The sequence below is a fragment of the Poromitra crassiceps genome (genome assembly GCF_964638095.1).
Source record: "Poromitra crassiceps genome assembly, chromosome: 16".
Taxonomy (NCBI): Eukaryota; Metazoa; Chordata; class Actinopteri; order Beryciformes; family Melamphaidae; genus Poromitra; species Poromitra crassiceps.
In genome coordinates this window covers 12,106,224-12,119,052 of record NC_139645.1, presented here as the reverse complement: position 1 = coordinate 12,119,052, position 12,829 = coordinate 12,106,224, and the positions used below count along the sequence as shown (strand labels likewise).

Below are 12,829 nucleotides of genomic sequence, written 5' to 3'. Positions count from 1 at the left end.
GCAAAGCATTGTGGGAAGTGTAGTTCAACGGATCTCAACACCAAGGAAGCATCATCAGCCTTTCCGTCATCATTGGGTCATGTAGCCAGGCAGCCAGATACACCTCACAACGGAGACGAGAGAGCTGGTAAAGGTTCGTATCTCGTAGTTAGACGTTTAAATCGTGGTCATCGATGGCTAATATACCAATTGATACGAGTTATTATCATTACTAAGCTTGCTAGCATGTTCAAATTCTCCCCAGCTTGGCTTCTAGCTAATGTCATCCCTGGCTAGCTTTGCTTAACGCTAAACCAGCTGGCCAACACCACTGCGACGGTACGTTGCAAAACACCTACGCCATGACGAATAGCAACAAAACACCGCCGTTACAGCTGGGATGAGATTTTAAACATGCTAATAGCTAGTTTTAAAGCTGTATGTCTCTTCTACAGACTTGACGTAAGAGCTAACGCTAGTTAGCCGAACTCAAGCTAAGCAAAACTTTGTTTGTTTTTTCATTAGCCTTACAATGGCTGCCACTTTAAACAACTGAACAGCTGGGGATTGACAAAGCTGTGTCGTGTGACTTGTTGTTGTGGCAGCGATGGCGGAGGAGAGGAGCGGAGATGATGTGTCAGAGTACCTGCAGCAGAACCCTGAGCTGGCCCAGTGGGTGGACACCTTCAGGGGCCACTGTGAGACCAACAAGCAGTGGGCTGCCAGGAGGGAGTTCATCCTGAGGAACATGGAGGCCTTCCCCACGATTGACCGAGAAATGCCCAGCAACAGTCTGGACAAGCTGTTATCTCTCTCCATGGTCTGGGCTAATCACGTTTTCCTCGGCTGCAGGTACAGTATGTTGACAGAGGAGCAGACTGATAAACGTTGGCAAACAAAGATCAAGGCACACAGATAAGGCAGCAGGACTGACTTGTTTCCCTGTGCTGTTCATCCTTTAGGTATCCACAGGCCGTAATGGACAAGATCAAGGAGATGAGCGAGGGGATAGTCGTCCATGATGCTCCTGTTCGAATGACCAGGGATGAAATCATGGCTAAAGGAAAGAGTGGCACAGCTGGTAACGCACATTTTCTCTCATTTAAAAAGGGGAGTGGGTTTGCTGACCAAGTAGATTTCAGGTGGGCACCAAACAACTGATGCTGAGGATTCACATGACAGTAAATAATTAGGGGATACTGCGTTTCCCAGAGGTGATAGGCTAGTTTTTTTAACATTCCTCCATACCTCTGAAAATGAAACCATTGTTTGTGTTTTGTTTGTTAGAAAAAGTCAAATACTGTTTTAATACTAAACAAAGTGCATACAAAGACTTTATCACTGACTATGACTACAGGTAGGACAAATACACATATTGGTAACTTTGCTTTATTACTGAAGTATTATGGTCTGTTTGACATTCAGCCATGGGAGATGTAATAGACCCATTTCACGGGGGCCATTTTGTGCCGAAAAGGCAGGGTAAACACAGGTGCAAGCAAAACACTAATGAGGGTTTCCAAATTCCAATCATTGGAAGTTGGAAACCCTCATTAGTGTTTTGCTTGCACCTGTGTTTATCCTGCCCTTTCGGCACAAAATGCCCCCCGTGAAAAGGGTCCATTGTACCATCAGAAAACAGCAAAGTTTAAAAAAAAATGCTGCTGTTGTTTTTTATGATTTGGACCAATTCAAACGCACAAAGTAAATCTTGTACTCGCACATTATGATTTAGTTATACCGCATTCAAGACAACTCTGACGGCCGTAAGTTTCAACACGGAACCTCCGCCCCGGACATATTTGCGTTCACGCTGCACTTCCCGCTCAGGGGGGAAACCAAACACATGCTTTAGGTTGCTATAGCAACCTGTGTTCAGTTAGCATTGTAGCTACCTACTAGCTAACAATGCTAACCGAACATGCTGAATGCTGAATTTCACATATCGCTCTAATCAGAGCGAAACATAGATGACACAAACGCATATTAACGTTGACTACATAATTAAGACATCACATTTTGTATTAACTTAAAACGGTAACAAGCGTCTGTATAATAATTCTGTGATTACCAGTCGACATTTTGACAAAGCGGAGCGCTGGATGATACCCGAATTTCCGATCTGTAATTCCGACCTGGACGACAGTTCAATTCACTTTTTACAGGTCGGAACCCGTTTTTTCCGGCGGTCCGAGTTGTCATGAACGCGGTATTAGATGGCAGGTACTAGGACTCTCATCATCCCCAGAAACTTATGGTAGATTGTTGGACCTGTCCTGTTCTGATTGTCGTGCGCCGTCTGGGTAACGGTTCAGCGCTCTTCTTTTCTGTTATGGCCCATTTCCACAACTGGTATCAGCACGGCCCCGCCCAGCTCATCACGCTTTTTAGTCTCATTCCACCGATCAAAAACCTGGACAGCCCGGGTTGAGTCGGGGTTGAGTCGTGCTAGTTTTGGTCCCTGCTTTGTTGAGGTTCCAGCGCTGTGGGCCCGGTACCATACGGTAGGGATGGGCATTTTAAGCAATTTAAATACTCAAGTACTCTCCTTCTATTATGAACGAGTACTCGCGAGCGCGGGAGGGGGGGCGTCTGTGTGATTACTATGGTAATGACGGAGCAGAGGTAATCTGCGGTGTGTAGGGCTGTTCACACATAACGTTTGCATTTTTGCATGGAGAAAGCGTTACCTGGAGCATGTGAGGAGAGGGACTGACTGACTGTTATATTAGGTGAGGTGACGCTAAGCTAACATCTAAAGCCTACCTCAGACAGCATCTCCGATGGTTGGATGGATGGCATTAGCGCTTCGGAGCGGACAATATTGTTGTGAAACAAGCGAAGGCTCGTTTTATCGGGCGTCCTTCGGGAGCATATCTTCAGCCACCATTTTCGGGATGAGCTGGAAAACTTCCGGTTAAAACTTTCAAAATAATGTTACTTAAACAAAAGTAAATAGCTTATTGATGCACGTTGGAGGAGAAAAGTTATTTCAACGAACGAAGCAGCAAACCTTGTATCAAAATACTCGTTGTGATGTTATATGGCGTGAAACTATGGCTGTAACGCATTACTCAAAATAAATAAGGTTACAACTTACTTTACAATAAGCATTTTATTTTGAAATCAACAAAGCGGACGTACTTGTACATTCTGGCTGACTTGATGCCCGTGCAGTTCATGCTGCCAGATCCACATAATGATGCATGCGTAGATTTAGACCATTTTTAAAGGGGTGGGGAGTGGGGCGAGTACCCGAACAGCGGAAACGTTTCTCGAGTACTGACGTTATGATCGAGTACTCGCGCCCATCCCTACCATACGGTGACGTGAAAACACTGCAGACGACTGATTGGTCAGGCAGAATCGTGTTTACTGTATCTACTGTCAATGCTGGATACCAGTTTAGTGGGGCTTACCTTATCTTCTGTTATTTCCATCAGTCTTTTGTGTTGCTGCCTTCGGCTCTGGTGAAATAAAATCGATCTCCTTGCTCAGCTTTAACATGACGGTGGTTTTCAATTGTTTTGAGAGAGAGAAAGTCCGCTCCTCGGGAAGCCCTTTGTAGTTGTGCGTAACGACGGCTCCGCTAGGCCGGAGGCGGGGGTTTATCGAAGACGCGGTCTTGCCTGGTGAGTTGCCGCTGGGGTAGTGGGCTGGCTTCCATTCTCCCCGTAGCGTACTCCCGTCCCCCGCGCAGCGCATGCATGTGAGTTTGAGTAACAACAAAGTGATATCCATTCTCCTGGCCGATTGTCACATTTGCCCATGTACACTGTAGGTCATTTAGAGGCACCAGTATTTCATAACCAGTTTAAAAGTTCAGTGTATGGATTTAATTTTAACGTTATATGTTATAACCTACTTCGGCTATGGGCGGATGGCAGATATGCGGTCGCTATGACGACCAGGTGTGGGCGGAGGCGAGTAAACTTGCTATGGAAGCAGAGTATATATCAAGTAGAGCCGGGTAAGACCAGGGCTGTTTCTCAATACCAAGAATGCATTCTTGTTCTTGTGTTCTTGGGGAGAACGTTCTTGCTAGTCGTTCTTGGAAGAATGAACTTGCTAGGTCACAAGCACACATGACGCTGTTGGCAGTTTGAGACGATGCGTTCTTGAGGGTATTGCGCAATACCAGCACAGAGGCTGCCTGCAGTACTACACAAATAAAAAGCTCAGCTGATGTAGATGCAACCAATTGTGCTCTGGAGCTTTTTGCCATTTTTCGGCATAAATGTCCGTAAAGTGGCACTTATTGAAACCTACCACCCTGCTTGTAGGCATCAAAAGTCATCAGAAATTAATTTAGTGATGAAATAAAACTTTAAGTTGTAAAAAACTTCCCGGAGCTTATGGCATCTTCTCTGCTGCGTTCTGCCTCTGCTTATGCCCGAAATGAATGCTGGGATATATGCCTTGCCAAGTTGACACAAGTCACCAACCAGAGCATCCTCGGTAAAGTGGGCGTGTCGAGAACACATCCGGGAATTTTAAAGGGGCCATATTATGCATTTCTTAATTTTGTATCATATATATGTTGTTACAATCTTGGATGGTCATATTAAACATGGGCTAAGCTTCAAATAAATATGTGAAAGTGTTTTAATGTTACCCCCATGAACCCCCCCTCCCGCCCATGAACTCTCGTAGACGAGATTACATGGATTTATGCCGATTTTGTGCGAGAACCATAGTTTTGGTGACGTCAGGTAGGACTTGTTACCCTGGCAACAAAGTGTTGCGGCCGGCCGGCGCGCAGCGCGCGCACGCCCTCTAGCCCCCACCCTTCCCTGTGTTGACATTTCTCCAGTACACTGCCGACTAGGGATGCACGATATATCGGCAATCATATCGGTATCGGCCGATGTTAGTCATTTTTTAACATATCGGTCATATCGGTATCGGTCAGATGTTGCGATGTTAATATCGGTTATCATTATCAGCCAAATTCTTCACATTGATATGAAATAATGCAGTAAATCTATGATTTATGGGCTTTTCCAAAGGCTTTGCAAATAAAGAAATGCATAACTTTTTCAAATTCAGTGTTAACATGTGTTTTTCAGTATGTACAAAATGTGATGATCATAAAAATGTGGTTTTATACAGATCATATCGACATCGGTAAATATCGGTTATCGGCCATAACAGCAATGTTAATATCGGTTATCGGCATCGGCCAAAATTTTCATATCGGTGCATCCCTACTGCCGACCGACAGTAGCGCTGCTAATTTCCACTCGTCTCGGCCGTATCTGCCTTTCACTTTCACACAAAACAAGGAGACGACTTGGAAGTGAGCCAGAATGTAGGACTGAAGTGGTAAGTTCTGAAAATATGTGTCTCATTCCAGCATCGGTTGTACCTAGCAGCTAGGAAGCGCTAACGTTACTTACCACCGGCTGGGTAACGTTAGCACTTGCTATTAGCCTAGCAGCACAGCCACAGCTGCCTTTCATATACATGAACAACCGATGAATGACGAAGGCACACATTTTCAGAACTTGTAACGTTAGTCCAACTTGCTGACTTCTCCAAGTCCTCATTTTGGTTTGGTCCGTGTAGCCTTTGCTAGGAGAGGCCGAGGCACACTTATAGTCACAAGCATTTGGGGAGTTAGCTAACTAGCTACATTAGCTGTTAAAACTCTCGTAACGGGACACGCCCCGTCTTTTATTGTCACACGAACACCACAACACATGCGGCCACAACACACTCATGCTGACGGTGGCCGGTGAAAAGTGTCCTCTGCATTTAACCCATCCAGGCATGTCCTTTCCTCCAGGGGGCAGGCCTGGAGCAGTGGTCGCTTTCTCGTACAGCGCCCGGGGACCAACTTCGGATGTTGTCGTCACTGGTCGGATGACGATGACGATCTGATCTTCTGCATGTTTTTAGTGGGGGGGGTTATATACGGAGGAACCCCCTGGGGGAGCACGTGGAGAACATGCAAACTCCACACAGAGAGAAAGGCCCTTACGACGAGATACCCCACCTGGGCAGTAGGCACTGAAGATATGGGGGAGGGACCACAACCACAGCGCCCACAGTGTCCCAGGCGAGAATCGAACTCAGGACCTTCTGACTGTGAGGCGACAGCTCTACCACTGAGCCACCGTGCCCCTGTTGTGTTGTGGCTTGAGTGTGAAGCTCGCGGGCAGGGCGGGGAGCTGTAAAACAATTATATAAACGAGCAAGGGATTGTCAAAACGAATCTGACCATCGATAACAAACGTGACTTGGGCGTAACAAGCAAGGCTATCAATTGATATATCAACATCCCCGTAGCTATCTATCCCCTAGCTCCGCTCGGCCCGGGCTGTGCCGGGACATTTCCTTCGGCGGCTGGCCGAGCAGGGCATCCCTTACCGCGGCCAAACACAAAAACTCCTCGCGCTGCCCTCCTGCCTCCTGGAGTATTTTCCGGAGGGTGGGGGTTCAAGCACAGGACCTAAAACAGAGCGTTTCATACAGAGGCTGAACTGAAGGGGGCAGTGAGAGCCAGTACAAGATAAACTGTGTTTTTTCAACTGTGAATGATGCAATAAGTTACTCTAGTGGAGGCCAACAATAAAATAATAATACATTATATTAGCAAAATATGGGCCCTTTTAAGCGTTCTTGGCGAAATGTGAACTTTGTATTGGAACAGTACTTGGGCGGCTGCGACTGATGATGTTTCCCAGGGACACAAGAACGCAAATTGAGAAACGGCCCAGGTCGAGTAGAGCTGTACTGTGCTGTTATATGTGGTGGAAATGAGCCATTAGTGTGGTTTCAGTCTAATTGCATACAGGCTTCATCTTCTCCACACCCACACCTGAGCCTCACCCACACCTGAGCCTCACCCACACCTGAGCCTCACCCACACCTGAGCCTCACCCACACCTGAGCCTGCAATCTGCTTCCTGGTTAAAAGTTGCTGCGTTTTCATTTCCAGGGAGCGAGGCCGACGGCTGTGTGAAAAAAGGGAAATCCGGGCCCAACGAGGCGGAGGGTCGGCCCGCCGGGAAGACGGCGGCCCGGCCGGTGAAGGTGGGACCCCCGCCGCAGGCCCCCGCCGATCACCAGCCCTTCTTCAACCGCCTCTACAAGGCGGTGGCCTGGAAGCTGGTGTCGGCCGGCGGCTTCGGTCCCAACCTGGACCACTTTGAGATCCTGCGCAGCTGCGTGGAGTCCTGCAAGCAGAGCCTGAGCTGCGTGTTTGTGCCGCTGAAGGACATCCCAGACTTGCCGGCGGGCCGCACGCAGAAGGAGGGCCACGTGTGCGAGCTGCGCTGTCAGACTGTCTACATGGGGACGGGGTACGGGCGCGACGAGGCCGCCGCCCGAGCCATGGCCTCCAAAGAGGCCCTGAAAGCCTTCCAGGGCCGCAAAGTGACAGTAAAGATCGGCAGGCGGCGCTACAGAGGCAAGGACGTGGACGACGTGGTCTTGTTGGATGATCAGCCCAGGAGCCAGGGCTTTCCTCCCGCGCTCGGCTACCCCTTCCAGCCAGAGCCGCTGGAGGGCGGTTCGTCATAGGAAGACCAAGCAAACAGACCGCAGTGTGCCTGCTGGGGGCATCGAGGAGTGGCATTTATGACTGATGCTCCTGAAGGCATCCATGGCTGTGTGCGGACCAGACCGTCAAACGGACATCATAACATGATTTGCGTTACTCTGCTCAGTGTTTCCCCTACCATTCTACAGGCCTGATCGGGCCAGATTTTTTTTTTTTTTTTTAGATTTCTTTTCCTGCTCTCCCCAAAATGTCAATAAACCTTTATGGCATATTATTACAATACAACAATGCTGGTGTTGACAGTAATAGAAGATGCCAAATCATTCAAAACAATGAGCGTTTTGCTTTTAGGAGCATTGTGCCCGGCGTGCAGCGCTGTTCCAAAACGTGTCGACGTATTGTCGTTGCCTGGGAAAAGCGCATCCCATAATGCAACTGTTCGCATCGCATCCCATAATAGTATGAGGATACTTGGGATGCCATTGCCAGCGTAGATGCGAAACAGGTTAGCTAAAAGTTTAGCGTCGCCAGCGAGGGCCCCCGCCGTTGCGGTCGGGGTACGTTTCGAAATGCCTCCAGGCCTGAAAAATGTGTCTAGGGGAAACACTGACTGCTGCATTAGAATTTGTGCGGTGCATTGTTTTGTTTAGCCTAATATGTCTCATATATTGTGGGTAGTATGGTATCCAAACTGCACCATGTTGTGGTCAGACCGGTCCTAACAGCGTCTTGTGGCCAGGTAATCATGATCATTACATCTACAGTTTGTTTTCTTTGGTCTGAACCATAGTTGAGAAGTTCACTTTGTTCAATTTTCCTTTGTTTTTTGCTTGACACTGCTCTATTACAAGCCAACCGGGCTTGTAAACAAAAGTCACATGACTCACAAGTAGCTTGTTTATTGGACAGTTTTGGTGACCTCTCACCCTTAAAGGTTTTGGCAGGAGGCGGGTCTAAACAAATCCGATTCCAGTCTGTGGAACTTAGCAAAGCTTGATGGAGTCGTCTGCACTCTTTTTGGCCATTTTCATTTTCCGCGCATGAGAAACTCCTCGCCATCTGATGTCAACATCCGTCTCCTTGCTCTCCTGTAATAAGCCATTGCTTTTTGGGGGTGGTTTCCTCACGTTGGTTCGGGTTACCTACCTTCCCGCTCCTAACAAACGCAACACGGTTCTAGTGTCAGAGGACCGAGACTCTCTGTGCCGTTATTTGGTGCCACCAGAGTTCACGGCATCTTTCTCACCAAAGAAACCAAACTAAAGGAGGAAACGCTCCGGAGTTGGAATAAAGTCTGACATACATGTAGTTTGAGGGTGGGGGGGGGTGGCGGCCACACCGAGGTTCTACCATTACTGCCATCCATCAGAAGTAATGCTACTAATATTTAGCCTTGTGACTCATTCAGAGGAGGCGTGTGCTGATGCTCGAAACTCCCCACTGCGCGCTTTTGAGTGTAATTCTATAGTTGAGTGACGTGCAGGTATATTTGACAGATTTCAATCTTTATGTTCTTGAATACATACATAACCAATTAGCAGTCACACACAGAAGTACTAAAAGCTATGTTTTGTTTATTTTGTTACTTAACTTCACTGATTAAAAACCACTGAGTCCCACACTATGTTGAAAATAGATTTGTCCTAATTTAGATGATTTGTTTGAACATGTTTCATAAAAATAAGGTGTATAGTTATGATGTTATTGAGAGGAAACTCAATGCTGCTGTGATGTGTATCCCCCCCCCCCCCCCCCCAAATCTGGATTGAATGAAAACTTATTTCATACAAGTGTGAGTATCCACACTGTCCCATATTACTGTATGTTCACATCAGTGGTCGTGTTTCTATATATATTTTTTAAATAAACCAACATAATTTAACCAAGGCATGTGTTTTTATTTTGTATTATTTTATTATTAGTGTGTGTTTGTTTGTTTTGCTTCTACCTGCTGAAATATATCTGTACAAGATTTCTTGCATCCTTGCAGATGAAAATTATTATATTTTGTGTGTGTGTGTGTGTGTACACTATCAGGGGTGTAGGTATAGAGAGCCAACGTGGAACGTCACTTCCTGCTTCAGCACTGTACCAGAGATTTTCATGCACCATTCATTTTCCCGTATGCATTTTGTAAAATGCTTATAAAAAGTTTTACTTGTTCAAACCAAACGGTACAGATATATTTAGAAACAGGAGAGATTGCATAACATTTCACTTGGACCAAAACGTTAAAAAAAATGCGTGTTTGAAGAAAATATTTTTTCAATGTTTTTTTTTGTTTTGGTCCAAGTGAAATGTTCTATGGTCTCTCCCGATTATAGCGTTAGCTGAACCGTTTGGTTTAACCAGTAAAACTATTTTTATAAGCATTTTACGAAATGTCTATGGGAAAATAACTGGCGGATGAAAATCTCTGGTACAGTGCTGAAGCAGGAAGTGACGTTCACCTTGCCTCTCTATAGTCAGACAGTTGCACTGGGGAAGAGGGGCCCCTTTACAGAGCAGACTCTCCATCAACGTACTGGGCAGAAAACATGTTCAAATAAGAAGTACACACATTAGATCTAAAGTGGTGCCATTTGCAATATATGCCTTATTTTTTGTAAAATAGTAGCAATCTATAACAAAATGATTATGCTCATTACATAAAATCAACATTCATCAACATTAAACATGTTAAAGTCATTTCAGAACCACATTGAGAGAGACAGCTCCTCTGCTCGCTGCTTAATTACTTTGACTGTTACCAGGTGTCAGAGCGCTATCCATGGTTCTGATGGCTTGCTCTATTTCCCCCCATGATTTTCCCCATACAATAGTCTAAGTAACTCATTCAACTGTAAAGTCCAACACATATTGGTCAAATATATAGCTTATGCGAGAGTGTGTGTGTGATATTCTACACAAATACTACTTTCTGTTCAAGTACTTAGGTACTTATAAGTTTAAAGCTATATTCATCTCCAAGTACTTTGGTGTATCCCAGCCAAATACTACAATTTGGTTCTCCACTGGGTACCAGGGGCATGTCTTGGGTCTTGTAAGCCAACTTTGGTGCTCAGAGGGCGGGTAGAGGCAGGCTGGAGGGTGAGCGGGCTGTCCTGGGTCTCTGAGACTGACCCTGGTGCTCAGCGGTCAGGTAGAGGCAGACTGGAAATACAACTTTATAACTACAGTAGAACTACTTGGACAGAATGTACATCTTGGTACAACATACCTTCACTATCATAAATACTTGGTCTCCGGCTCTGCAGGTACATAGTTTAGGCTCTACTGACTGACCTAATTCAACAGTCAGGATGGCTCAGTTGGTAGAGAACCAGACCAACATTTAAACAATCTTGTGGCCAAGGGTTCAAACCTCACCTGGAATTACCTTTATTTATTTGTTATAGGTTGAACTGGAGCACGTTGGGTGGACAATGTTCCCTTTTTTCACTGTATATAATTGCATTGTGACTACTAAAATTCAATAGGTGGGGGTCATGCACCAAAAACTTAGTGTGTTCATTGGTTCTGTGTCACCTGGATTATTGCTCAGTGGTGTTGTCATCTGCTTCTAAATGTCTATTCAGAAAGTTACAAGTAGCACAAAACAAGGCAGCCTGGTACTGCGATGCTCAGCTAGGTCTAGCATAGCATATGCATCCACGTCTCACATGGCTTAGTAGGATAGACTATAATTGGCTAACTTACTTACTGTATATATTTTCATAGAGTGATTCAAACTCAGACTCCTAAGTTTCTTTTCAATAACATTATTTACAGTTCAAATATTCATACACACACCACTAGAGGGGCTAGTGGTGGTCACATGACTTTACCCCGACCTAGAACCAACTACATGAAGGAAGCAGGGCAAGCAGCAGTCAGGGCAATCGCATCATGGAACTGTGTTCCAGGCGGTATTCGTTCTATCAAAGGAAAGGCATGCTTTAAAATGAAACTCACATCCTACTTACACTCAAACACACTATTTTAATACTTATCATATATCTTTTAGTCCGGCGGCAGGGCCACTGTTTGTATTTGCCAATCTTCTTCTTCTTCTTCTTCTTCTTCTTCTTCTTCTTCTTCTTCTTCTTCTTCTTCTTCTTCTTTCAAAAGTTATTTTCTTCTTCTTCTTCTTTCAAAAGTTCTTTCAAAGTTTCAAACTTTGAAAATTCATAACAAATCAGGCATACATGACTTTGCAACTTTCACCGAAATGTGGGCCCAAGTGAGGAGAAACTTTTGTACAGGGTTACCTATGGCCAATTATGAAGTCTAAAGACCGCAAAACTGTAAAAACTGTCAAACTAATGAAACCCTACTAATTTTTTCTTGAAAATGACCCTAAACTTCAGCATCTGCATCGTTAGACTGCCCTACACAAAAGCACATATTTTTTATTCAAAAATTGAGCCCAGTACATCAAAATGTCCTACTGTAAACTGTACTGTAAACAGTTACTGCAAATTCTCACTAAAATCTCTGAATTTTATCTCAAAAACTGAATTTTTGACAGTATTTTGAATTCTGCCCTCATGTATAGCCTAAAGAGCATTGATGCCTTCGCCATACTGGGGAAAGGAGGGACATGCCCTCGCCATCCTGGGAAAACACACACACACACACACACACACACACACACTTATGTCATAGTAATGTCATCAGTGATGTCACTTGAGCAATTGTGCATTGACGATGCCATCAGGGTTGTGACATCACTGATGATGTCATCAGTGCCCGGCCACGACCCATTGCTGCACAGCAGCTATAATGTGTTTATTTCTTTCTTCTTTAATTTTCTTTTAGTCTTATTCGCTTTTATTTTGTTTTTTTTCTTTTGTGTTTGGCTGTCTCATTTTGTATTATTCTTTGTCTGTTATGTACTAATGTGTATTGTTTCAAGTTTCATTTATTAAAATTTGACTAGGCAGTGGACAACCATCGACATATATACAATATTTTATATGTCGATGGGTAGGCTACAACAGTATAAAAACAGTTTTTAAAGAGTGATCCTGAAATGCATCAAAACTTTACAGTAAGCAATCATCATAGATGAGACATCCGGGGACAACGGATGGAAATTAGCCTCGTGCTAAATCCGGCAATTTTTACACTCTTATTATGTTCCAGGTGACTGTATCTGCTTCATGGTTTTTGTGTTCATTGATTTTGCACTGTCCCGTCCAAATAAACAAATAAATAAATAAGTAAATAGATAGCTATGAATTTAGCAACATAAAGCCTGAAGGGCAATTTAGATAAGCAAAATAAGATAAAATAATTTATAAAACGATGAAGAAGAAAAGAGAGTTCATGTCTTTTGGTTCTGCTTGTGGGCACAACGTA

At 44.7% G+C, this 12,829-nt stretch overlaps 1 protein-coding gene across 2 annotated transcripts; it reads left to right on the top strand.

Annotated features, from left to right (window-relative positions):
* Positions 1–82: 82 nt before the first annotated feature.
* Positions 83–9,349, top strand: cdkn2aip (CDKN2A interacting protein). 2 transcript variants are annotated; one of them, XM_083652916.1, is made up of 4 exons: positions 83–133; positions 585–831; positions 942–1,060; positions 6,923–9,349. In XM_083652916.1, the coding sequence occupies exons 2-4, from the start codon at positions 587–589 to the stop codon at positions 7,504–7,506; spliced, it is 948 nt and encodes a 315-aa protein (XP_083509042.1). In that variant the 5' UTR covers positions 83–133; positions 585–586; the 3' UTR covers positions 7,507–9,349. The 2 variants fall into 2 exon arrangements, with proteins under 2 accessions (XP_083509042.1, XP_083509043.1); XM_083652917.1 differs by having other exon boundaries at positions 87–133; positions 505–831.
* The last annotated feature ends 3,480 nt before the right edge of the window (positions 9,350–12,829 follow it).

Coding starts and splice junctions, on each gene's coding strand:
- cdkn2aip (XM_083652916.1), top strand. CDS start 587: ATGGCGGAGGAGAGGAGCGGAGATGATGTGTCAGAGTACCTGCAGCAG. Junction 832..941: donor CACGTTTTCCTCGGCTGCAG/GTACAGTATGTT, acceptor TTCATCCTTTAG/GTATCCACAGGCCGTAATGG. Junction 1,061..6,922: donor AGGAAAGAGTGGCACAGCTG/GTAACGCACATT, acceptor TTTCATTTCCAG/GGAGCGAGGCCGACGGCTGT.